The sequence below is a fragment of the Alternaria rosae genome (assembly GCF_020736505.1).
Source record: "Alternaria rosae strain MPI-PUGE-AT-0040 chromosome Unknown BKA58scaffold_1, whole genome shotgun sequence".
Classification (NCBI taxonomy): Eukaryota; Fungi; Ascomycota; class Dothideomycetes; order Pleosporales; family Pleosporaceae; genus Alternaria; species Alternaria rosae.
Genome location: NW_025763570.1, coordinates 1,521,409 through 1,545,666, shown reverse-complemented (window position 1 = coordinate 1,545,666; position 24,258 = coordinate 1,521,409). Strand labels below are relative to the sequence as shown.

Here is a 24,258-nt window from a genome sequence, read left to right as displayed (position 1 = left end):
TGGGGAATCGGGAATGGTGATGGCGATAGCGATGGCGATGGCGAAGACATAGTATGATTAGGTAGTTGTAAATGACGCAGATTTAACATTCTGCTCTTATCCTGTGGGCTAAATCATCGCCGAATATGTTGTCAATCGCGAAACATGAATAGGTCCGCTGCTGTTCTCCTAGATTCAGAGCCTGGTACGTAGAATGTGCGTCGAAATTGTCACGAAGTAGATCTTCTCCGCAACGTGAGTACGTTTCTATTGATAATCGTTCACGATTCTTACCCATCATGTAAATGAAGGCACGTCAGCACAAAGAATTCTTTATACAATGATCACGATCTAATGTGAAGACTTAGTGGTGACCTGGCGGAATGATATGATACGAGTATCACATTCCCACCACATGCTGGCAACCGATACATACGCAAGAGCCCGGAATTAAATGTCAGTTCATAGTATAAAGCACTTCCGTAGCACCTCTTCTCTTTACTGAACATTACCCTTCCTAGTTATCTACGACCGCATTCCCGCCAACTTGTACCTACCTTTCGAAGCACACAGTATAATCATCGATAACGCCACTAACACACATTCGACATGATTCGACCATCCCGTGGTCCTCCTATGTACCTGCGCAAGCATCCTTGGGCGTATCATCACTTGGATATCTACATGGATGAAGATCTTGTCGGTCTCTACAACGAGATCAATGAGAAGGAAAGGAGCGGGTATATATCCGCATTCCAATTACCAGGCGTAGAAAAGACTCAGGAAAGAATCATGCGCATCCTTGAGCGGAGGGGCAGACCCTACGTGGGCATATCACACATGAGCCTGCACCAGCGAAGTTTAAACATACTCTCGGGTGTGTCGCCAGGACTCTCAATCACTCAGACAGCGCAAGTGCCAAATCTTACCATTCAGTCCACTCCAGCTCCGCAGCAAAACATCACCTCTGCACCCGCTCCAGCCCCAGCTCCTCTATCGCCCCAGGCAGCGTTGCCAGACAAACACGTGATTCAAGAATTTGATCGATATGGCAATTTCCTTGGAGAACGCCCCGAGACGGAGAAAGAGAAGGACGACAGGGAGTATGCGGCTTGGAAGGCGGAGCATGGAGCCAAGTAGAAGGCGTCGGGTTATGTTGATCGGATGGAGAAAGCGCCTAGCTTAGGAGTCGAGTAGGATGAGCATGACGAAATCGGAACTTGTTGCGCACATGGAGAAGTTGAGGAACTGTAGCTTTATGAGATGAATACGAACTTGGTTTTAGCAGTAGCGTATTTGGTGTTGACCTCCGAACTGTCACGCGGTTGTGCAGGCTCAGGCTGTTGTGAATCTGAACACCACGGCACTGTCGAGCGATGAGCACTTACTTGCGTTGGCATCGCCAGAACTTGTAACGCTACAAGGTCGATATAGTGGAGATATCTGGTATTAGATTCGTACCCAGACGTGCTTATTGCTATGATTATGGACGATTGTGGTGATGTGCAAGTAGACCTGGGGATGCTTAATAATGATGCCATCATTGGCTTTCAATCCTTCAGCGTTCTCCTCAATCATGGGGAAGCTGCAAGTTCCTACATCTCACACTGATCTCACCCTGCTCTTTCTATCAACGTCTGTGAATCTTTGAGTTTGGTTATGCTTCACCACAGTTTCTTCCAAGGTTGAGCCTGGCCCACGGAGCCTGGCGCGTTACAATGTCCGCGACGTTTGCAGCAAACATGTACGACAATGATCGTGTCTTCACAAGTTCACGCTTGATATGCGTACTTATTGACATATGGAGGTTATTGGAAGCCACACGGTTGATTCAATGATCGAGTACCACACTAAGAGCAAACCCGCAATACAAAATCGTCGCTTTCTATGCGCATGCCCTCACCATCCTACTTCTTGCATTGCTAACTTCCTAGGCATCATCATCGTACTCACATTGGCCTGATATTCCGATTTAGCTCTTTACCTTGCACCATGTTCACCCTCTGCGTTACAAACAGAGTTCGCTTCGGTGTGTTGAACAGCATCCACCCGATTCCGCGCGGAATTCTGAGGCTTAAGAGTGACGAGGACCTCATCATGGCCTTCCATATACTCTTGGAAGAGATAGAGAGTTGGCCGTCATCCATGAGACTGGTAAAGACACTTCAGAACATCATCGAAGTGGTGTTTGAAATGCACGGCGGATGGGCCTACCTCCAGCTGGGACAGCATCAGCAATCGTTCCTTCAGCAGATGTCGTTACAGCATTCTTTCAACCTACCGCAACAAAATTTTTTCATCAATCAACAGATACCACCACCAGCGATGATTGGACAGGCTCTTACCCAGAATATTGTTGTGCACTCGCACACAGCGCCAGCGCCTGCTCAGATCCAAGGGTCCTCCAACCAAGACAAAAATGAGCTCTTTCTCGACCGGCTCAACAAAGATAATGATCACAACGAGAAGATGAAGCACAGATACGATGACGAACTAGCAGTGAAGGCGCGAGCCAGGCTGGAAGCTGAAGAGAAGAAAGCGATTAAGACGGAGAAAGAGGAGGCTCGTAAGCTCAAGGAGGCACAGAAAAGATTCGAAAGGATCAAGATTGAAAATGACCTGAAAGAGGACACCATACTGCGCACTGACGAGGCATTGAGTAGAGGAGATGAGATGAAGCGCAAGACGCGTGAGATGATGGAAAGGGCAGAGCAGGAAAAGCTTGATGCTGAACGAAAATTTGCGGAACAGCGTCGAGAAGCAGCCGTAAAAAGGGAGCAGGATAGGCGAAATCAGGAAAGGCAGGACCAACAGAGGCGAGAGCAGGATAGACAAAGCCACTTTAACGAAGAGGTCAAGCAACCACACGACTACAGGCAGCGCATGCTATCTGAAAACGAACGATCACAGCAGTTCTCCCCGACTCCACAAAATCAACTCGTTCCTGACAACGACGATGACGACCCCGATAGTGATGAAGAGAAGCGGAAAGATCCGTACGAACTTATTGGTCTACCTGACAGAGGGCGCACACCGGTCAAAGATATCGAAACCACCCAACGAGTGTTGAACAGAATACATCAGAAGACTCTCGATACTGCAATGTCAGATTCTAAGAGAATTCACGCCGAAAAACGTATGGTTGAGATCAAGTGGGCAGCAGATATTCTGTTGAATGAGATGAATAAGAGGGCTTTTGACGAGGCTGGTGCTATTCATCCTCACGAACAGCAGGCGTGGAGGAAGAAGAGTAAGTGAGCCATTCAAAGTGAATAGAATAAAGACTAATCGACGTACGTGTAGATGGTATTGGAGGTGCTGGCGGCGGGAAGTATACCGGGTAGAGGCTTATGACGTTGTCCTTCCAGGTTGAGATTGTCACGTTCATCTCCCGTCGTTTGTACATGAAGTTTTCCAACAATAGTAATGCTCTATAAATACAAGTATGCGCAGACAATAGTGACCAAATGTTTGCTTGACATCTTACACGACGCTGACTGCTGTCACCAACGCCACAACAAATCCATGCTTTTACGCAAATGACCGGGGCACCCAACAAAGCTGAGCTGTTTCTATCAAACGAGTGCAGTTGCAAAGATGCTGATAGTATCTACGTTGACAGCACGGAGGTTGATGCCAACACGGTGGAAGGATTCTGATCAATTCCAAGCTCAGGACAAAGATAGACGATACGTTCTTCTAGCAATAAAGCTGCCGCCTACTGCACTGCATTTCTCTCTATTTTCCACTTTCTCTCAACGAATCCCACCATATCAGGATGTACCATATCGACATGAACAGCCCGCCAACAGGAAGTATTCGGGTAGACCGCAACAGCCCTGCGTTACCTTCGGCAGCACTGGGCGCAAATGTCGGGACCCCACGGATTGAGTACGAAGCAGAGCCACTGGAAGATTTTGAACACGAAAGAATCGTTATCGCTTCCTGGGGTCAATACCAAACCCTGAATCAAATGCGCGCTTCGCCATACTACGTTTGCATTCGACTACCCATATGCTCAGACACAATAATCGCACCTCCTTTGTTTCTAGACCCATCATCGAGTTGTGAATCTGCTATCGTAAGACCAATTGTAGCTGGCTATGAGAGTCACGTTATATATGCTGATCAAGCACAGCCAGAACAGCGTGTGACCCTCCACGCCGTTCATCCAATACCAACGCGATACCTACGAAGCCTTGCGCAAGATCAGTTGGAGTTCCTGTCCGGCTACTGGACCGAGAAAAGGTTCCAGCCTGATGGTGATCTCGCTAGACGAATGCTTGAGACGGTGGAAGCTATTGGGCAGATTATGCATGAGAAGGAGGAGGCATTCATGTGATTCTATGCGTTACGTTGGACTAAGTTGGGGGTCTTAATCAAGTCGAGTTTGGGTCAGCGTTATCATGTATTGTATATTCTTAGTTGAAGATTCTCTTACATGGTTCGCTGTGAGTGTCAACCGCCCCATGACGCGCTTCCCCTTTTTATTGATGCCGTTCGTTGGAAGAATTAGATGCAGCGACCAATTCGGAAGGCCATGCTCTCAGCATACGTATTGCTAATAGGTGAAGCTTCATTCTGGAAAGGTTGTCGAGGTCGATTGACATCGCTTCCTCAATAGAACACCAGTATGGTGAGTAGCGTTAGCAGGAAGCGTGGCAAGCATTGGTTTGGTTCGGTGAAGTCAACTGTGCCAAGCTCTTGTTGTCAAAGCCAGCGAATATGGCGACCGAGAGTCCGTCGAGGCAGTGTACGTTGACTTGATTCAGTCTAACAATCAATCGTGCAAAGCCAGCAAAGCTATGACAGCCAACAACTCTCGCGAACACTTGTATCGTATCGTGTGATATCCCCAACAGCAAGGCAGTAGCGGAATAGCTATAAAGTCAGTAGAAAGGTAACATCTTGCTCAATACAATCTGCATTCTCGACACATCTTTGCACCTACAATTGTTGCCACACTGCGAAGCGCAAGACACAACTACCATCGACCACACATCTAAACACCGTTACTGCAATACCTTGCAACACGAGCAACTCGAGTACCACACCAATGCCGAATCATGGCCCCGAGACCCTCGCGCAGCCCTCGACTGCACGCCCCCTAGTCGAACTTCCGACTCACCCTTCCGCGCGTTGTGCATCTAGTGGAGTTGCTTCGGGCACCGCGCCTGGCCTGATCGCGCCCACTCGCCCGATGCAGCTGTGGGAGTTTACCCCTCAAGACTTCGAAGAAGTCGTCTCTTTGTGGAGCGGATATACCACCCGCGATCTCGTCGTTGAGTCTCCCTTCTACACCAAGACGACCATCATAGTCGATCCTCGCGCAAAGGCCCAGTTCCCCGACAAGAGCGAGATCACCGAGCGAATCGTTCACGCCGTACACCCAATTCCTCGCAAACAGCTTCAGAACCTCGGACCAGTCTGCCTGCACAATCTAGGTGCGGAATTGGAGGAGGAGCGATGGGACGTTGACAGGTCTCCTGAGTTCAATGATCGTGTGCAGGAAACTCTGGCTCGCATTGACGACGCGTTGGAGTTCATTTTTCCGTGTTCATTTGCCGAGGACTCGGATTTTCAGCGGAAGACAGCCTTCGGTGTTGTAAGCTTGAGTGGTAATCAGAATGGAAGTGGGTAAGGGGAGTCAAGCGGACGCGCTTGCTGCTTCTGCACAAGAGCTCGTTTGGTGGTATCATGTACTTGATCACAGATAGCTCTAGTACACCAAGCTGCAATCAATAAAACAAGGCTCAGTTAATCTCCCATGGCCTAAGTGCAGTGAGTAGATGCCCCGGACTGTTATGGTGATTTGCGGAAAGTGTTTAACCAGTGCGTGCCACGCGCGTCGTTGTGCGCCGGTGCCGGGAAATCGGAAGTACTGGATACAATTGCGAAATCTGCTATTCCAGGAGATGGATCGGGATCTGACGAGAAGAGAACCAATGGATGTGTCGTGTCTGACGTGATGGTATATAGTCTTGATGAACCGAGCAGTCGCGTCGACGTGTCAAAGCCGTGATCCTTCTGAGCCTCGGTCCTCTGCTAGTGCATGTCAACACAAGGGCCACTACCTAAGTCTTGTGCGCGAGTAGATGTGAGAGCTATGAATGTCTATAGGTAGAAGTCGGTATCTAAACCCTCCCCACCACAAACCCGAGACGCCTTGACCTTATTGCCTGTACTAAAACACCCATCGCTGATGCATACCCCCAAACCCAGAACCCAGAACCCGTTCCATCCATCCATATGCGCCCTTTACAGATTGCCGATAACAACCATGAACCTCAATTTGCCATCCGTCTTCTTGCTTGCAGCTGGGTTGGCACCAGCCAGGGTATCATCTCCGCCGTTATTGATCGTGATCTCATCCAGCATCAAAGTGCTGCTCTTCCATCCCCAGCTCTGACTGAAGTTGAAGCGGTCAGGCGCGCTTTCGTAGATGCTGAGCATCCTTCCGCCCTTGGAGGGGCTGTAAATCTTGAAATAGGTCTTGATTGTGGGTCGGCCGTCGACGTAGGGTGGGAGTGCGGGAACGACAGCTCGTGTTTTGCGCTGGATTCTAGAGGCGAGAGAGGGGTTGATGTAGGCGGCGGCGTCTGACTCGTCGTCGTCATCAGATGGGTCTGAGTCGTGTTCGGATGGCGAATAGGGAGCGTTAACGAAGGAGGGAGAGTCTATGGTATCACCGTCTTGAGGAGGTGAAGAGGCCAGGTTTTGGAAGCCCCATTGTGGGATACCGCGAGTGGGTAGACGACTGCGATGACGGCCAAGACTACCGCTAGAGAAGAGTGGGTTGCGCAGTCCCAGAGAGCCGAGAGCAGGGTCGGGATCTCCACCACTGCCAGAGGTGTCCTCTTCTGCAGCAGGATCCATGAACGGAACTCGCGTGCTGCGCCGCCGATCACGTCGGTCACTGCGCATGAGCATCTCGCGCTCTAGCTGGCCGATACGCTCATCAACTGAGCCGTTGTTCTGTTGGCTGAGACCACTGACGTGTCCAGTCTCATCTACCTCTCGCTCCTTGGCACGGTGGAGATATACACCCAACTGGATATTTTTGGCAGAGCGAACTTTCTGGATGTAGATGTTCCACAAAGAACCTGCGTAGGATACTGTCCTTGAATAGACGCGCTTTTTCTCTTTAAGGAATCGTGGGTTAGGAAATTCGGCCGAGAAGCGGAATGGAGGAAATTCGGTATAGGCGATTGGCTTTGGCTGTCCAGCGTTACCGCCACCGGCAGATATCGGGCGTTGTGCGAAATCCATGCGAGTATTTGGGTTCGTCAATGTCGACGGAGTAGAGGCAAAGTCGGTGGCCCATTGCGCGTCCTCTGGCTGTATCGTGGCTGAAAGACGCGAAGCATGGCGCTGAAAAGAGTTGGATGTTGTAACGACGGGATCCGCACCGTTGCCTAAGACGATATTGCAGTCTGAGCTTGGGATCCAAAACTTGCGTGGCTTTCCATTGCCGTCCCAACTATCCGACTCGATGTCGCCTTCGTCGATAGGATCCGCTGATTGTTTTTGCTTTCCTTTGTCAGTGAGCTCACTTCCAGTCTTCGTCGCCACGTTCACTTCTTCGGGGTCTGGAGTTGATTGGCATAGGCCCAGCTCCTGAGCAGACTCATCGGTGTTGAGCACCCTCTGGCGAAGAGCCAGTTGCTGCCATAGCGCATTCGAGATGACCCTTTCGGGCATCACTGGTAGGCCAAACACGTCGCGAGCGTTCCTGATAAACTCGAGCTGCTCGTATTCCATGTGAATGTAGTGGATACCTTCGTCTAGCAACACGAGTATGCGCTCAATATCGGGCAGGGTGTAAAGAGCAAGCCAGTCAGCCTGCGCATCGGATGAGGAATGCGCCGTTGTCAGGGCGTTCTGTCGATAAACACCGTCGAAGCGAACTGCCATGAGACGAAGAGAGTTGGGTGCTTGTGGGATGGGCCTCTGTCCTCGCTGGATAAGGCCAGCCTCGACGGCTGCTTGACGTAGTCGGCGGTCAAGAAGACGCTTGGAGAGTACCCAACGGTCCCACTCGCTATCCACAAAGAACCCGTCGGACCCTACGAGCTCACGGACTATGTCGCCGGGCATATCGTCCCAGTACTTGAGAGGCATTTCCCAGCCATTCCTGCTCAGCATCGCCTTGGCCGACTCAAGTATGCGGTCTCCAGACCGGCCATAGTAGTTGGAGGTGACCAAGCGGATGAGGTAGGCAAGCGTCTCCGGTGCCATCTGCCGCAGTATAGATTCGATCGCAGAGTCGATAAGGTCCTGCATCTCTAGCCAGCAGCCAGTCGCGAAGAGACCAATGGCTTCAGCGTCCAACTCTTTCGAGATATCAACGCCATAGAGTTTACGTATAGCCAGCTCAAACGATGCCTGCGTAATGCTGGAATCGATCTCTTCTGGGTGTAGTTTGACTTCCTTGGACCGGCTTTCGAGCCATGGCTCGGAGAGGGCGGTTGTGAAGAAGGGTGCGCGGTCGAGGATGAGGCGGTGCAGAGGATATCGCTGGCCAAAGGCGATGATGGTAATGTCCGAGTGTCGTCCTTCGAGCAGCCCGCGGGTGTAAAGGTGGTCAGGAAGAGGTATGGCCTCGCCTGAAACTGACAATGTTAGCCTGTACACAAGGCAATCTCATGATAATGCTCACCTCGCAGATACAATGGTCCTGTCGCGTTGTTGTAGGAAGGTGCCCTAGTTCCAGGCATAGCTGCGCTCTCGCTAAACAACCTACTAATGTCGGTGCGAACAGAGTGCTCGGTACGCATCAGGTCCAACGTCGTGCGCCTCTTGCCTTGTTCTTCCAGAGGGGTGTTTGGATCATCGGCGCTCTTTTGGGCTTGGTCTATCCGGGTTTGCAGCTGAACTATGGGCGGTCGTTCCTCTTGACCGTGAGCTCTAGAGGCACGCGATGTCATGCTGGAGTAGTTGGCCAGTGACGGCATCGAGCGTGAGTAGCTGAGAGACCTGGAGTGGCTCACGTGTGCCCTGGGACTACCAGTGAGGTCCGACGGCGCAGAAGGTGGTACGGCGGGTACATTGGGTGAGAAGAGGCTGACGTATGGGGTACTACTCGAGCCTGCGCCGCCCTCTGTACGCTCTCCCTCGCCCAACGGCCATGTTTCGTTGCGCTCTAATCCGCCAATTTGCGACTCGGCCTCATTCTCGAGGTTGCTGCTCCCGTGACCGGTGGGTGGCTGATGGGCGGGGTCCATGCTATGCTATAAGCTGCTTTGGAAGTACATAGGGCGTGATGGTCGACGACGGCTGGGGATGCGACCGGAGCGGGTGGGGTAACGCAGAGCACGCCGGGTCTAATAACACGGGATGGTCACGTACGCGATGGAGAGACGGTCAAAGTCATATAGGAAAAGGGAAGATAGCGGTCGCAAAATACGGTGGAGGCTGGGCGCATCACGCTGCCAGCACGGCAGACGCCAAATGGCGATCTTCACTAGGAGGGGTCCGGTGATGCAGTTGCGAACCTGCGGAGTGGGTCGTCGCTTCCGCCTGTCAACGGGCGTGGATATGCAGGGTTCGTTCTTGGCTCGCCGCCGCGCCGTCGAACCACCGAGGAGTCAAAGTCGATGACATGCACACTTGCTGCCCTTGAAACTTCCTCCTTTCTCCCCAGATGTCGCTGTAATGGCTTCAATATTCCAGGCATTTCCGCAGCTGCGGACTGCCGCTCCACGCCTCTCACGACGCCTCTTCGTATGCAGGCCATGCCTCAATTCGCCGATTCGAGCCGCCGTCTCCGCTTCACGATCTTCATCCCGACCGTCCGTCCTGCAATCGGTGAGATGGAAATCCACCCAGCCTCTCCGCAGTACCGCGACCATCGAGGGATCGAGTGCGGGCAGGGCGATACTGGCGGATGCTGCGACCAAAACTGAGAGCCAGTCGAGCAGCTTCCCCAAGACAACCTCCAAGAGCGTCGCATACTGGTTGCTGGGTAGTGCTGCGAGCGTTTTCGGTATAGTCGTGTTTGGTGGTCTGACTCGTCTCACAGAGTCTGGGTAGGCACCGACGTCACCCCATCTACCGCATCTGCTAAGTTGAACAGGCTGAGCATCACCGAATGGCGCCCTGTCACCGGCTCCCTCTGGCCCATGAGCCAGGCCGAATGGGACAGCGAGTTCACCAAATACAAGGCATCACCTGAATTTGCCCAGCTCAACTCGAGTATGGACATGGCCGACTTCAAGCAAATCTACTTTATGGAATGGGCTCATCGGCTCTGGGGTCGCGTCATTGGCATCACGTTCCTCGTACCAACCGTATACTTCATTGCACGTCGCAGGGTAGCACCCTCAATGGCCTGGAAGCTCGTCGGTATCTGCGGCATGATCGGCTTCCAGGGTGTTATCGGCTGGTGGATGGTCAAGAGTGGGCTCAAGGACGACCTCTTTGAACCTGGTAGCCACCCCCGTGTCAGCCAGTACCGCTTGACTGCTCACCTGGGCGCTGCATTCACTGTCTACTGCTCAATGGTATACACCGGTCTTTCTATCCTCAAGGAGAACCGCATGCTGGCCGACCCGGTCAAGGCGGCAGAGACCATCAAGACTCTGCAGCACCCTGCCCTCCGCATCTTCAGACGCTCTGTCTTCGGTCTTACTCTTCTCGTCTTCACTACTGCCATGTCAGGTGCCCTTGTCGCTGGTCTCGATGCCGGTCTCATCTACAACGAGTTTCCGTGGATGGGTATGGGTCTCACTCCACCCAGAAAGGAGCTTTTCGATCCCTTCTACAGCCACGTCCCGGACCAGTCAGACCTGTGGTGGCGCAACATGCTCGAGAACCCGTCTCTCGTTCAGCTTGACCACCGCATGCTCGCAACAACGACTTTCACTGCCATCATGAGTCTTTTCGCATACACTCGCTTTGGCAAGGGTGTGCGAACTAAGCTCACCAAGGATGCGCACAAGGGCGTCCAAGGCATGGTTCACCTCGTCACTCTCCAGGTCACCCTCGGCATCAGCACGCTGATATACATGGTTCCTACGTGGTTGGCTTCCGCACATCAAGCCGGCGCTCTTGCCTTGTTGACTGGAGCGGTCGTTCTGTGCAGCAGAATTACCATGCCACGCCGCGCTGTTCTTCGCCAGATCATGAAGCCGCAGAGCTCAGGACCCCTCACTGCTCCTCATATGAGGTCACGACTCGAGGCTGCCAAGGTTGCCGAGAAGTCATTGTAGTATACGTCACCGCCTTGTACGATATGTAGGTTCGAACAGCATATAGACTATATCACCTTTCCTTGGTTCCAGCTTCACTTTCTCGTTTGTTTGTCTCCAGTCGCTTCTTCGCAGTCACAGTAGCCGCTTGTCACGGTTATTGGTCCATTGGACTAATCACAGGTAGGTATGACTACTGGCAGTAAGGCTGCGATACCCATGTTGAAGACTAGTGGTTCGCATGCTCCGTCTTCTCTGCCGTATGTCCGGCTTTATTACCGCTGGACACACTACCCGTCTCTATAATAATCGCGGGATCGGTGCCAACCGCCTGTTCCCATCCCTCCTTCGCAACACGTCGGCTTCGCTTTACGACGTTGCCCTCGTAGAACAGCCAATCGACTTCTTCCAGTGTCAGATTGGCTGTCTCGGGATAGCAGAAGTACTGCAGAACAAATTAGTAGATGAAGGTTATCTTATTCTTGCCAATACGTACAATCAGCGGTATGAAGGCAAAGTTGAGCGCCATGAAGATCAGGTAACCCTTCCACGCCAAGCTGTCGAGAAGCGTAGGCGTAATCATAACAACGAAAAAGTTCCAGATCCAATTCGCCGAGATACCGACAGCTGTACCTTTCGCTCGCACGTGCAGTGGGAGGATTTCGGGTACATACACCCATGGAATGCAGTTCATCGTCATACCAAACGCCAACATGTACTGGAATTCGTTAGCTTCTGCCTTCCAATGCGACCGACATTCTGCTTACAGTGAAGAAGAAAGCGACACTAGCAGACGCAGTGGCTTGCGCCACGTCACCCCCTTCTGATCGGAAGCTCAAGAGGATGGCTATCATCATCATGGACAATCCGAGCCCCAAAGAACCCCACATCATGGGCTTACGGCGCCCGGTGCGGTCCAATGTGAAGGTTGGGACGAGAGAGCCGATGGGGAACATGAGGTTGATGACGCCTCCCATGAGTAAGGAGAGGTTTCTGTCGAGGCCGACGTTGTCTTCTAGGACTGAGGTGATGTAGTAGACAACCTACAATGTTGGTGAACACAGTCAGCGGATATGTCTGGCGAAGTTCGCATCTGTATTCTTACCAGATTGATGCCACCCATCTGGTTCATGAACTGCGCGCCGTAGGCAAGCAATACACGACGTCCGGTCTGCACGCGATCTTTCTTGAGTAGTTGTGACCACTTGTACTCTCCATGCTCTCGCTCGACCTGTAGAGCCTCGAGCACTTCTCTGTTCTCCTTCTCAATCTTCGGATCATCAGGCGTACCATCGTAGACATCGCAAAGTATCTGGAGCGCTTCTTCGTGGCGACCATGCGCATACAGGTATCTGGGGGATTCCGGAAGGCCGAAAACAAGCACAATGACGATAATTGCGAAGATGACCTGGCATGCAATCGGTAAACGCCACGCGATCGATCCTTCCGTGAAAGACATCCCATAGTCGAACCAGTACGCCAGCTCGATCCCCACGCCGACGAAGAGTGGTTCCGATGCGACGAGACGGCCGCGCTTGCTCGCCTCACACAACTCAGACTGGTACATAGGCACAGTCGACGTCTCGATGCCAGTACCAATTCCCGTCAAGAACCTTGCGACCATCATATGCGGCACTGAATACGCGCTCGCTTGCAGTGCGCCACCGACCTGCCATCATCATCATCAGCCTTGCACCCCACACCACCCCATTTAGTACCTACGATGATCCAAACCATAGCAATCCACATAGCCAGCCTCCTTCCTGTCTTCTCGCAAAACATGAAGCTGAGAATACATCCTGTGAAACAACCGAGATTGTATATCGACACGATAATGCCTTCGAGACCGGGGGAGGGGTGATCGAAAGTATTTAGAAAGTTTTCGTTGCCGACGATGCCGCTGAAGACGCCTTGGTCGTAGCCGAAGAGGACGAAAGCGAGTTGGCAGGCTATTGTTATAGCGGCGCGAAGTTTGAAGCCACGGCCGTACCAGTTGAAGTGCGGTGCGTGAAACATCGTGGACGGGGTCTTGTTATCTCGCTCTGTAAAGAGATGCGATACTCACGATGGGGGCGATGAGATCCGCAAAGGAAGACTGCAGTGCCATGTGGGTTTACCCCATGTTTCTATACAAACGTATTCATACCTCACTGCTCGCTAGCCGGATCAAAACACCCGAACACACGCAGCACGCGAGTGGTGATCCAAACGTCACGAACGATGCTCACTCGGCAAAACCGCCGTGATCATGAGCTGCCTGCGTGTATAATTGACGGAGTAATTGCGGGGCAAGGGTACCTAGGAGGTTCTGGCGAATGATCAAGATGCAATGGAGCCGTTGAAAGCCTTGTCGAGCTATTGGTGGCGTTACATGGTCGCGTAGAAATGCGCGTCTGGGGTAAGATGGGGGGATCTGCGGGTGCGGAGGTGGAGAAGGGGGATGACGTCGCGAGGAATGCACGGTTTGGGGAAGCCGGTGATATTGCAGCAGGGGCGGCTGCAATCCGCTTTCTAAGTACGAGACAAAAAGAGCTGGACTGATGGAAATGCCAGGCTATTGTACATACTTGACATTCCAAGCAGTTCAGATTATGATTGTAAATGCTGCGGTACTGTTGAGTGCATATGCTGGGGTACTTATATCCGCGCAATCTCCGGAGCTATCCTACCAAGGTCCAGGCATCATTCCATCCTCTCTTCCATCTCCGTTCATCAATTTACTATCACCGATTGCGATATCTCTCCAAGAACGACGAGATGTCAACAGATAATAACCAATAAGACTAGGGCATTCGAGTGGTAGTCTTACACAGTTAATAGCGACTTGAGCGTCGTGTCTACTCCATGCTACTTGCCTTGCCCACAACGCAGGAGCAGCCTGACATCAACAGGATACCTGGCCATCGATTAGCCGAGAGAGTACCAGTAACGCTTTCTAGTATCATAAATCACTAGCTCTTAAAGAAGAATCTCTTGTTCAAAGCAAGACTGGGAATCGCAACAATGGATAAACCTGTGTGGCGAACGCTGTCAAGACATGTCATTAGATATGCGCCAAACATGGGGTACGCCAACTCAGTCTTTACCATCCTAAACTACCTGGTCAAACGATCTTAACAAGCGCATATGGATCTACATGAATACAAGGAAATTGCTCGATGAACAAACAATAGGGGAATTTTATAAAGTGAAACCTCTTACTTCGCATTTCACGCCCCGCCTACGGAGGACAAAGATCTCTCTGGTCGCTTCCACTAACTTTGCAACCGCAATTAATCAACCGGTTTCTAACTCGATACACAGCCTAGCTTCAGATCACAACTACATCAAACATGACGCCTCCGATGGGTACAACGACCAAGCAACCCACCTGTAATCAAGGTTATCTACACTCTTTGATGGACAAGGTCTGTAGAGAACTCCGACTACCAACACAGATAGAGATCTCGTATGCAAACAATCTTACCCAGGATGTCGAGAAGGAAGCTTGGAAAGAGTCTCGGGAAGTTCGTGACATCATGTTGGGCCTCGCTCAAGACGCTCGAAGGTTGTTTGGCCTTCGGCCGTTCGACATATCGCCAAATTGGGAGAACGAAGCCGATGGCAAAGAGATGGTTCTGAGAAGCGGCGGGAAGCGATCAAGTTCTACAGCACCAGCCCCCAATACATCAAAGCGCCAACAGCATGAAGCTGTCCGATCACCCTGTCATCTTCTGTGAAGATAGTCCAGAAATTCGATGCTTCTGATCAATCCGGTCGTTTCCATTACATTAGAGAGGAAAACGCCGTCCATAACTCCCGCAGCGGTGCCCATGGCCATGGCCATGGCCATTCTCAGTCGATTGAAAATCCATCTGCCACCAGCTTTCTCACGAGCAGCGCACTAATCTACAACCAGAACATCAACAGCGGATCTGGGCAGCAGAACGTCAACGTCTATGGCGTATTCAAACCTCCGCCACCGCCCGCTACCGGCGCCGCGCCAACTGAGCACGAGATGCCTACCGAGCCAGAGCATCGCTTAAACCGAGACGCTGGACAGCAAAAGTTCTCGATCAATGATACTGTTACCAATAAGACGGCCGGCGACGGTAAGCTCAGGGGTCACAACCGGACGTTAAAGGGCCCACATGGCAATACGCACATGCGGCCAGCTTCCCGAGAGTTGAAGACCTGTGGAGAAATGGGGGTGTTAAGTAGAGGAGCACCATGATGTGGTCCGATGAGAAAGGGGCTGATATGAGGCTGTTTCTGACTGAGCGTTCGCGGAACTAAGCCTGGTCTTGCAATAGACACACAACGATCGCTTACATGGTATTGAGTGTCTGCGGCGTTCTGCTGTCATCAAGAAACGTAACGACTTCCGCTCAGGACACGAGATGAGCAACCGCGTTTGATCCACGGTTGGAACCGGTCATGACTAGGAATGGGCTCACACAGAACTGCTGTTTTGTGCTGTAATAATCTTCAGCTTCTCTAGTCCTCCGAATGCGAAGCGGGCTAAAGTGAGTGATGCCTTCCGTGTCGCGCATACCGCGGCCATTCTATTTAACCGCATGCACGTCGTACTGAATCCAGACCCAGCTACCAACCAGCTGGGCCAAAAACACGCGACGAATAGCTTGGGGATGCTCGCGCGAATTAAGCAGTCCACATCCCGCGGAGAACGTAACATAAAGGCAAAGCTCTACCACCACCATGGAGGAGTGACCGCTTTCACCAAAAACCAAGGACTCAACGGGAACGGTAAGCATGGATCATGACTGGAAATCAGCAGATCAAAGGACTATTGTGATGTTCTGGGTACAACTTCCGCTCTCGACACGAAGCCAAGGCCCTATTTCACCCTAACAACGGGCCGATGCTCGGTCGACGATCACCAAGCGCGAAGAATCTTCCATGCCAATGCGCCGGCTCCGAGGCCAGGCCTTGGCCCCACGCGGGTGCTATCAGATGGATTAAAACTGGGCGATTGGTACTGCGACTAATCAATCTGATAATCATCGCTTTATCTGATCCACTGACGTACACGACCGAAGATGGGTGCCTTAGGATGTGAGAATCATAGGGTCGCAGAGTTGTACGGCTGTTTGGATGCTAATGCGAGTATGCAGGGCTCAGGGCCAGTGATTCTGGCGACGCGAAGAAAGCTTTGGAGAGGAAGCTCGTTGTGAAGCTCGGTATAGGCATCTTCATCACCGTGGTGCAACCATGCTAACTATCATGTGACTAGACATCTTTATAATGGTTAGTTCTGTCGCCAAACCCGACTGTTTACGATGTCTGACTCCGTCGGATAGGTGTTTTGCTGCGCAGCCTACTTCTTCAACTACCTGGACCGCCAGGCTTTCGCCAATGCCTATGTTGCTGGTCTCCGCGAAGACATAGGCCTCAAAGGCAACGAATATAGCATTCTGCTGTCCATCTTCACTGCTGGGTCCGTTCAGTGTACTGGCCAGTCATAGCGTCCTAGCTCACAGCTCCACAGTCTCGTTGTTGGCCAGATACCTCATGGCCTCATCATCCAGAAAGTTCGCCCTAGCATATGGCTTCCATTCACCCTTATCCTCTGGTCCCTCCTGACCATGTGTTCAGCTGGATGCAAGAATTACCACCAGCTTTGCGCAGTCCGCTTCTTCCAGGGTTTGATCGAGGCCAGCTTGTATAGTGGTAGCGTGTATGTGATGGGTTCATGGTAGTAAGTCGATCGCATTCCTTTTTATGGGAAGAGGCTAATGATACCCGCAGCAAGCCTTCCGAGATAGCCAAACGGGCTGCTATCTTTACTGCGGTCGGACAAATCGGAAGTATGTGCGCTGGTCTCATGATGACGGCAATGCACCAGACGATGGAAGGTAAAGGCGGCTTGAAAGGCTGGCAATGGGTTTTTATCATTGGTACGCGAGCGATCTCGAGGAATGTTGCGCGCGCGTTGCTGATACATGTGGTTCAGACGGTCTTATGGGAATCCCAGTTGGTCTCTTCGGATTCGTAAGTTATGTCGGTGCTTGTACCCGAGCCTGAGGACTGATAGTAACCCTAGTTCACATTCCCGGATCTTCCAGAATCGACCAGAGTCTCCTACATCACTCAGGCGGAAAGACAGCTTGCGATGAGTCGTCTACCACCTAAGACAGCAGACACCCACAACATCGAGTTCAAGAGCCTTGCGAAGCGTGTTCTCCTAACGCCTACTATGTGAGTAGACACCTGGCGTGTTAGTCGAAACCAGGGAGTCATACTGACTCCTCTGCAGTTATATTCTCACGACCTTCTCGGTCGTCTGTGCCATGCTTGAAGCGTTCGCCTTTCAGGGCATGTTTCTCCTCTGGCTCAAGCATAACAAGTCTCGCTTCTCCCAGACCGCTATAAACACGTACCCTCTTGGCATTCAAGCTGTGGCGATCGTCTCCCAAATCCTGGGCGGAGCCTTTATTGACCACACAGGTCACCGTCTACCCATGATCATCTTCAGCGGAGCGATGCAGCTAATCACTGCGTCGCTTCTGCTCGTGCGAAACCTTCCAGATGCAGGAATCTTCACAGCGCATTACCTTAGCGGCACAAGTTTTATCGTGAATCCTATCATGTACGGATGGGCCACAACAATCTGCCAGAGAACGGGTGACGATGCCGTGAGGGGTGTGACCGTGTATACAATGGCCATGGGTGGCTTGATCCTGTATACATGGTGGGGTATCGTCATGTACCCAGCGACTGATGTGCCATACTGGAAGAAGGGAAGCATCACCATGATCGTGGTGGTCTTCGCTTTCATTGGATGGGCGTTTGTGGTCAGATGGGTGAGTATTGTCGGCGACTCAAAGTTTTGGCGTGTACTGACGATACATGTAGCTTGACCGAAAGACGGCAATGGCTGTGAGGCACGAACCAACCGATTCGGGCGAGCATGAGGCGCCGGAAGTGGTTGACGAGAAGACAAAGTCTGGGTAATGGGCTGTTTTGTAGCCCCTGAGAAAGTCTTGCCTCTTCGCTTCGTGAGCGTCAGTGCTATCGACAACCGGTTTGATAAAAAGATCTGAAAGCAGTCATGGTTACAGGCCGCAGTCGCTGATGCACGAAGTCTTGGGGAAGGGTCGGTCGGTGCTGGAGTCGAAACGCACCAAGAAGGGATTCAGGGTCTCGGATTTCATCATTACGTCATCGTCATTTCCGCGTTCCATTGTAGGAAGAATGCACTCAATGCTCCTGATTCTACACTACTAATCTTCCTCTTCGCCTCCTTACTGCTCACTTTAAGCATTTTTTTCAACGCATCTACGTATGGTAGTCTACCGATCGCCGCCAGTATGACCAGTGAATCTGTACTCACATCCATTCACCAACCTTCCGTGCCCAATCAAGATTTAGCTGTTGTAAAGCACTATTTGACGTGTCTTGACGCAAATCCTGGCTTCGAAGTACATATCTGTCGATTCTCCGACGTTGGTGACCTGTGGCCATCGGAACATCCTCGGAGCGCAATGATCTGCTCGCCTCATCCATAGGAACCGCAATGGGCTGAGCCGATTCTTCTCCAGATTTTTGGCGATCCTCGTCACGCGGTTCCATATACACATCTTCAAGCCACCCGTCGATCCAGCGCCGCTTACGAGAGGACATCCTCTCTCCAAAACTCCACGTCGCAATTGCCTTTGTCTGAGCCGGAGGGGCCAGCTCTGGTTTCGACTCCCTCCTTCGAACCTCGCGATCATGCCGATTTGCATCCGAAAGATCGCAATCCGCCTGCGCATAGCCTCTGTCAGCTTCCTGCATCTTTGCAAAAATCTTGCGGCATTTTTCTAGCCATATCGGACCAAATTCTTCTTCTAACTGAAGCGACCTCACACTTGCATTTTCACGTTTCCCTCTCTGGTGAAACATGAAAGTCCTCAATTCCCGGTCATATTGCTCACGACCATTGTTGAACTCCAGCTCAACGCGTGTTGCCTCTTCCGCCGTTTTGTAGAGTGCATCCTTCAAGGCCAGCAGGTGGTCATTGCGAGGATAGTCCTGCCATGCGTTATTCCAGGTACTCTCTGGTTCTTCTTGTTCCAGAGGTCCAAATATTTCACTACCTTTGTCCATGATTGGCGCGGGTTTCCACTCCCCGGGTATCTCATCGTTCCAATTATCCTCAGACCAATTCAAGCTAGAACCGTCCGCGGGTCCTTTTGCGCTCACAATTTGGACCCGCGGATTCTTGTCGGCGTCATCGATGCCAGGCAGAACGCCTATCTTTACAAGCATTTCGTCCAGCAAACCCTATAGCGGATGCTCTGCGTCTCTCGTCCTCGTTTCTACTGCTTCATGCCGAGCGTAGACATCATTCTGCTGTTCTTGGAGCCTTACTTTCTGCGCATCGTTTGTTCGGGTACGTAGGATGACTTCCGAGCGACGCTTCATGGCCCACTCGAAGGTGTCTTCGTCATACTCACCGTAGTTGTTTGAAGTCAACCTGTCTAGCTCTTTCGCCTCCTCTCCACACTTTTTGTCGTCGTCCAGTATCTTGGCATACTCCACCTCAATGGTATCAAGCTCGCGGTTACGCCACGCGCACAATGCATCGAAATCACGACGACGGGCCGACCCAGCTTGTACGATGGCATGGAACATCTCGCACGTCGGCACGATGCCTGCACAACTATCGAAGCCATTACCAATCAGTAGCAAGCCACTTTCCTCATAGAAGTTCTCCTTTATAGCATCTGGCCACCACCGGACCGGGTGGAACGGTACAGAATCGTCTGCATGTCTCGAGTCCGAATATCGTCGCTGGGTGGGAGACTGGGAGATCGCTCCGTGTAATAGATGGTCATTCTGCGATTTTGAATGATCAGGCGAAGAAGCGCCTGGTGAATGTCCGACCGGCCTGCTACCGTTCTTGGCAGGGGCTATGTACTGCGGATGTATCTGCGGTACGAGCTTGAATAATTGCTCTCCTCCCCGAGCTCGGCAGTTTTTATCGTATTTTCTTTCACTGACCAGCGGGTGAATCTCAGGAAAAAGCCAAAGCCAGTTCGAAGCAGGTCTGACCTTTTTCCACCCAGGTGTGGCCTGTGAATAGGGTGCAGAGTCTTCCGTGAGGCGAAGAAACTTATATGGTCGCCCCGTCAAATGCATAGGGCTTTGGAGAATAACATCGTCGGCGAAGTCTCGAAAGCATCTTTTCCTGTGGAACTTTCCAGTGTTGGCCATGAAATTTGACTCTGGACGAGTGATCAGTCGTTACTGCAGGGTATCTGCGGATCGGTTCTTGAGTGCATAACAGTGCGAGTGTCGTTGTTTGGCATTACTTTGGGAACTGCGTGGATGAGGAGTCTTCCATGACTGAGCATTGAGATTGCTCCAATGACAAAGACATGGAAGTCAATGGCATAGGTTTGCCTTTGTCGTTTTACCGTCTTTGTTACTCGGTGATCTTACATAAGCAGAATCGGTACACATCACATCGTATCCACAGCTTCGGCCGCTGTGAAGATCGTCGAATGCAATACAAAGCAAGGATCAAGCAACAGCGGGCGATGAACTCGGACTCTGACGTAAAGATGTCAATGGACAGACCCACTCCTAACAGCCATCCATGGACACCTTTCGATTGCGTTGCAGTGGTCAACCGAAATGATTCATACAACCCCAAGCGCAAGACTCTGATCAGGTTCTCGATGGTTCTCACCATGAACTTAGATGCACGAATACAAAAGCATTTCCCCCTAGAGCCAGAGAGCAAAATCCGCACCCGAGATATCTACCGCAAGTGGCAAGATATCAGGATGCTTGATCCCGAAGAGCGCTCTACAAGCGATTATGGTCCGTATACCCGGCTTAGAGGGATGGATCCCAGCTATACCGAGTCGCTACACACACCTGAAATCGGCACTACCAACGCTGCGCCTCAGCAGACGCCGACAGTGCCTCAGTAGAATAGAGTCCTGCTACCTCCTACTTATACCACGAACACTGCGCCTCCACAAATGCCTCCAGTGCCCCAGCAGAATGGGGATTTACCCCATCCTACTGACACTACCAATGCTGCACCTCAACAGATACGGACAACATCTCATCAGTATAGGGTCTTGCCACCTCCTCCTGGCTTGAGTGTTCTCACTCCATCGTAGATGAAGCGCAAGGCTGACGATTCCCATCTCGCTGACTCAACTACGCCTCTCAAGCCAGCACGAAAGCGACAAAAGACCGGAACCGGCGCTGACGATGAAGTCAATACTGATGCTGGGGCGACACCTGATGGCGAATCCAAATAAGAGCTTGAGACTCTAGGAGATAATCTCTAATTGAGCTGCAGATTTTGCAGTTATGAAGACATGATACCGCTATGCTGGTTGGCATGGCCTTATCAGTACAGCGACATCGAGCGGCCGTCACAGCAGATGTCTTGATAGTTTATGATACGCCTTCCCGTTCCTACTATGTACTACGATTTTTGTTTATAGATTCCTTTACGTAGTCTTTCTCTTCTGTCGAGTCCTTGCTTTTCCGTTGATGATCTTCTTATGTATATAATTGTCGTTGCTTGCTTATGTTGGTTTGCTGCCAACGCGGTCTCCGTTGCTCATTGCGCGCTCGAGCACGGGCTTAATGCATGGGTGGGCATGTTCAATGGGCATTGTAAAAGACAAAGGCGCGATGTTTTGGGTCGACGGGATCGGTGAGTGTCTCATATGAAGGGAAGAGAGGGACAGGGGAGAGGCTAGATCTTTGGATGAGGAAGGGGTAGATGTTGGTCTGATAGTACTCAGGGCGAGTTTTGGAAGTGCGGAATAGGGAGGAGAGAGGTTTAAGAGGATGTGCGTGATGATCGAGGTGGGATCGATGAAGGGGATAGGTGTAAGAGCGGCAGGAACGGGAGTAACTGTAAGGAATAACTGTTAACATAATTAATTCGTTCTCGAGTCCGTAAATGTGTAATTGATACGTATGCGTTACATGAAAGCAGCATGAAAAGGATCTTCGTAGTACTCGCGATAGTCATGACCCATAATGTTCGCCCCTGCGCCGAACGAACCCAGAAGACTCCAAAGCAAGCAAGCAAGCGGCCAACGACGGGATCTTGATATGCCCATGTAATGTCGTCTAGATGGTATAAACGTGAGGAAGCAAAGCAACGCTAAATGCTGATGTACGATGATAAAGGATGATGAGGACGAAGGAAACGCCAAACGCTATGATAGAGGAGATTTGGTTGGGGGCCGTGGGGGATTAGACGGCGACGGTGTGGGCGCGGAACAACATCTTGAGGCCAGAAGGTTCTTTCTCCTTCTTCTTAGTCTTGCTACTTTCTTTGCTGCTTTCTTTGCTGCTCTCCTTGCCGGATTTGCTGGAGGCGACTTTGCTTGAAGCGACTTTACTTGAGGCAACCTTGCTGGAGGGACGTTTTGAGTCGGAGGTCTTGCTGGTCTTGACGCTGACTTCAGACTTTGGTGCGCGGTGGTGCTTGTGTTTTGATTCGCTGCTGTGCTTCTTGGATCGGGTGCTGCGGCGAGATTTGAGGTCGTCTTCGTCAAGTACGCCGGCGGCGCAAAGGGTACGGGAGGCTTCGGGTGTGATGAATTCGCCATCAACGCTGGTGCCGGAGCTGTTGGCCTCGACGTCTGCGATGCCGCGGCGCCACATCTCTACACGGCTGAGCTCCTGGGGCTCGAGCTCGTCGAGCTGGTTGTTGGAGTCTTCGATGGGCATGGTAGCGGCACGCATGGGTATCGCCATTTGCGGCTCGGGCAGGGGTGCGTCGACTTCCTTCTGGACTTGCATCTTCTTGATGATCTTGTATCCACCGAGTGCGACGATGGTGACACCAACAGCGACACCTCCAGCGATCATGAACTGGGGGCTGAGGAGCAGAGCTGCAACTGCGGGGAAGCTGCCCTTGAGCGTCATAAGGACACCAGGTCCCATCTTGCCGACGATAGCACTGATCTCGGCGAGTGTGAGTGATACAGCGGCAAGCGCTTCGGGGTTCTTCTGCAGGTTCTCGATCATGGCTGTGGCCGTGTGTTGTAAGCAGTTGGCCTCGTCCAAGAGCAACTCGATCTTGGAAGCCTTCTCTTTCAGCTCGACGTCGTTGTACTTCTTGTCGGGCAGGGGCGGGGGCACGTCGCCGTAGCAAAGGTCCATGTCGACTGACTTGGATCGCGACTTGCTGCTTTGCGATGAGCGCTGGACGGCCTGGTCGGAATTCCTCCTCGCAATCTCCTTGTTGTGTGCGTCGCCGGCGAGGTCGGCTTCAAAGCGGTGTTTGCTGCTCCGCGGGCTGTCGTTGGCATAGAAGCTGTCGCTGTAGCCGCGCTCCATGGCGGGCCGGTCATGGTGCGCCTTGGAGCGATGTGTGTGGGCTTTGGACGCCTTGGAGCGATGCGAGACCTGGGAGCGGGCGTCGTCGTCATCCAGGCGGATGGCCTTGACGCCCTTGGCGAGCTCCTTCTCCTTCACGGCGGCATCGCGCTCCGCCTTGATCTCCGCCTTGCGCTCGCGGTAGGCGGCCTTGGCCTCCTTGAAGACGTTGACAATGTGCTTGCTCTGGGCGGGTCGTCAGTACGAGTACGGGGCTTATCGGGGGGCTAGCGAGCTTATCGGGCACTCACACTGCTCACGACCTTTCCGCTCTTGTTGATGACAGTGATAGTCTCTCCGAGTCCGACGGCCATGGTGACGTCTTAGGGCGTTGTGTTCCTGCAGCAGCTGCACAGCGCGCGGCAAGAGGGGTTTTGTGTGACCTTGAGGCTGCGTTGCGGTGAGAATGGTACTTGTGTCCTGGGCCTAAAAGGCGGCGGTGAGCATGTATCAGTCAGTGCTCGCGGAAACGGCAGCTGGCGCAACTCCACAAGGTCCCACCTGGATCACCAAGTCGTCGCGGCCAGGCTGCGACTATAAGGAATTTCAGAGTCACTCCTGACGGCGCTATTGTCGGAACACTACGCGCGGAATGAGGCGATTTCTACCGACCGCGACACGCAGCCCATGATGGTGGTGGAGAGCGGGGAGCGCCCAGAGTGGCCGAAGCGACCTGCAGCAAAGCCATTCACGAGACTGCCCGCATACTTCGCATCGCTTGTCTGTGACGTCTCGCCCTGGT

General features: G+C 52.1%; 7 protein-coding genes across 7 annotated transcripts; 3 read left to right on the top strand and 4 right to left on the bottom strand.

Moving 5' to 3' along the window:
- Nucleotides 1-1,971: 1,971 nt before the first annotated feature.
- BKA58DRAFT_396243 (uncharacterized protein) lies at nucleotides 1,972-3,237 on the top strand (the record flags this gene model as incomplete). The annotated part of the gene is made up of 1 exon (XM_046171348.1): nucleotides 1,972-3,237. The coding sequence occupies one exon, from the start codon at nucleotides 1,972-1,974 to the stop codon at nucleotides 3,235-3,237; it is 1,266 nt and encodes a 421-aa protein (XP_046030768.1).
- Nucleotides 3,238-5,902: 2,665 nt separating this feature from the next.
- BKA58DRAFT_372352 (uncharacterized protein) lies at nucleotides 5,903-9,459 on the bottom strand. Its single transcript, XM_046169118.1, has 2 exons — nucleotides 8,639-9,459; nucleotides 5,903-8,585 (listed from the first exon to the last, which is right to left on the bottom strand). Exons 1-2 carry the CDS (start codon nucleotides 9,201-9,203, stop codon nucleotides 6,238-6,240), a joined length of 2,913 nt encoding a protein of 970 aa, XP_046030767.1. The 5' UTR covers nucleotides 9,204-9,459; the 3' UTR covers nucleotides 5,903-6,237.
- Nucleotides 9,460-9,555: 96 nt separating this feature from the next.
- On the top strand, nucleotides 9,556-11,299 carry BKA58DRAFT_9911 (cytochrome c oxidase assembly protein-like protein cox15). The gene is made up of 2 exons (XM_046176343.1): nucleotides 9,556-10,007; nucleotides 10,055-11,299. The coding sequence occupies exons 1-2, from the start codon at nucleotides 9,634-9,636 to the stop codon at nucleotides 11,187-11,189; spliced, it is 1,509 nt and encodes a 502-aa protein (XP_046030766.1). The 5' UTR covers nucleotides 9,556-9,633; the 3' UTR covers nucleotides 11,190-11,299.
- On the bottom strand, nucleotides 11,106-13,299 carry BKA58DRAFT_9917 (putative Myo-inositol transporter 1). The gene is made up of 5 exons (XM_046176346.1): nucleotides 12,891-13,299; nucleotides 12,274-12,837; nucleotides 11,936-12,211; nucleotides 11,665-11,886; nucleotides 11,106-11,613 (listed from the first exon to the last, which is right to left on the bottom strand). Exons 1-5 carry the CDS (start codon nucleotides 13,182-13,184, stop codon nucleotides 11,398-11,400), a joined length of 1,572 nt encoding a protein of 523 aa, XP_046030765.1. The 5' UTR covers nucleotides 13,185-13,299; the 3' UTR covers nucleotides 11,106-11,397.
- Nucleotides 13,300-16,166: 2,867 nt separating this feature from the next.
- Nucleotides 16,167-18,223, top strand: BKA58DRAFT_9860 (major facilitator superfamily domain-containing protein). Its single transcript, XM_046176337.1, has 10 exons — nucleotides 16,167-16,223; nucleotides 16,283-16,348; nucleotides 16,402-16,415; nucleotides 16,469-16,605; nucleotides 16,657-16,866; nucleotides 16,917-17,065; nucleotides 17,122-17,159; nucleotides 17,212-17,366; nucleotides 17,425-17,971; nucleotides 18,024-18,223. Exons 1-10 carry the CDS (start codon nucleotides 16,208-16,210, stop codon nucleotides 18,120-18,122), a joined length of 1,431 nt encoding a protein of 476 aa, XP_046030764.1. The 5' UTR covers nucleotides 16,167-16,207; the 3' UTR covers nucleotides 18,123-18,223.
- BKA58DRAFT_446116 (uncharacterized protein) lies at nucleotides 18,177-20,366 on the bottom strand (the record flags this gene model as incomplete). The annotated part of the gene is made up of 2 exons (XM_046174178.1): nucleotides 18,177-19,406; nucleotides 19,521-20,366. 2 exons carry the CDS (start codon nucleotides 20,364-20,366, stop codon nucleotides 18,498-18,500), a joined length of 1,755 nt encoding a protein of 584 aa, XP_046030763.1. The 3' UTR covers nucleotides 18,177-18,497.
- A 1,684-nt stretch (nucleotides 20,367-22,050) lies between these two features.
- On the bottom strand, nucleotides 22,051-24,164 carry BKA58DRAFT_415969 (uncharacterized protein). Its single transcript, XM_046172575.1, has 2 exons — nucleotides 23,768-24,164; nucleotides 22,051-23,702 (listed from the first exon to the last, which is right to left on the bottom strand). Exons 1-2 carry the CDS (start codon nucleotides 23,828-23,830, stop codon nucleotides 22,386-22,388), a joined length of 1,380 nt encoding a protein of 459 aa, XP_046030762.1. The 5' UTR covers nucleotides 23,831-24,164; the 3' UTR covers nucleotides 22,051-22,385.
- Nucleotides 24,165-24,258: the final 94 nt, after the last annotated feature.

Excerpts from the sequence above, each read along its gene's own strand:
- BKA58DRAFT_9860 (XM_046176337.1), top strand. Across the intron at positions 17,160-17,211 it reads CAGTTGGTCTCTTCGGATTC|TTCACATTCCCGGATCTTCC; the intron begins GTAAGTTATGTC and ends TAGTAACCCTAG. Across the intron at positions 17,972-18,023 it reads GGGCGTTTGTGGTCAGATGG|CTTGACCGAAAGACGGCAAT; the intron begins GTGAGTATTGTC and ends CGATACATGTAG.
- BKA58DRAFT_372352 (XM_046169118.1), bottom strand. The coding sequence starts at position 9,203 with ATGGACCCCGCCCATCAGCCACCCACCGGTCACGGGAGCAGCAACCTC. Across the intron at positions 8,586-8,638 it reads AGGACCATTGTATCTGCGAG|GCGAGGCCATACCTCTTCCT; the intron begins GTGAGCATTATC and ends TGTCAGTTTCAG.
- BKA58DRAFT_9917 (XM_046176346.1), bottom strand. The coding sequence starts at position 13,184 with ATGTTTCACGCACCGCACTTCAACTGGTACGGCCGTGGCTTCAAACTT. Across the intron at positions 12,212-12,273 it reads AGATGGGTGGCATCAATCTG|GTTGTCTACTACATCACCTC; the intron begins GTAAGAATACAG and ends CCAACATTGTAG. Across the intron at positions 11,614-11,664 it reads TTGCCTTCATACCGCTGATT|TACTTCTGCTATCCCGAGAC; the intron begins GTACGTATTGGC and ends TTTGTTCTGCAG.
- BKA58DRAFT_9911 (XM_046176343.1), top strand. The coding sequence starts at position 9,634 with ATGGCTTCAATATTCCAGGCATTTCCGCAGCTGCGGACTGCCGCTCCA. Across the intron at positions 10,008-10,054 it reads ACTCGTCTCACAGAGTCTGG|GCTGAGCATCACCGAATGGC; the intron begins GTAGGCACCGAC and ends TAAGTTGAACAG.
- BKA58DRAFT_415969 (XM_046172575.1), bottom strand. The coding sequence starts at position 23,830 with ATGGCCGTCGGACTCGGAGAGACTATCACTGTCATCAACAAGAGCGGA. Across the intron at positions 23,703-23,767 it reads GCGGAAAGGTCGTGAGCAGT|AGCAAGCACATTGTCAACGT; the intron begins GTGAGTGCCCGA and ends CGACCCGCCCAG.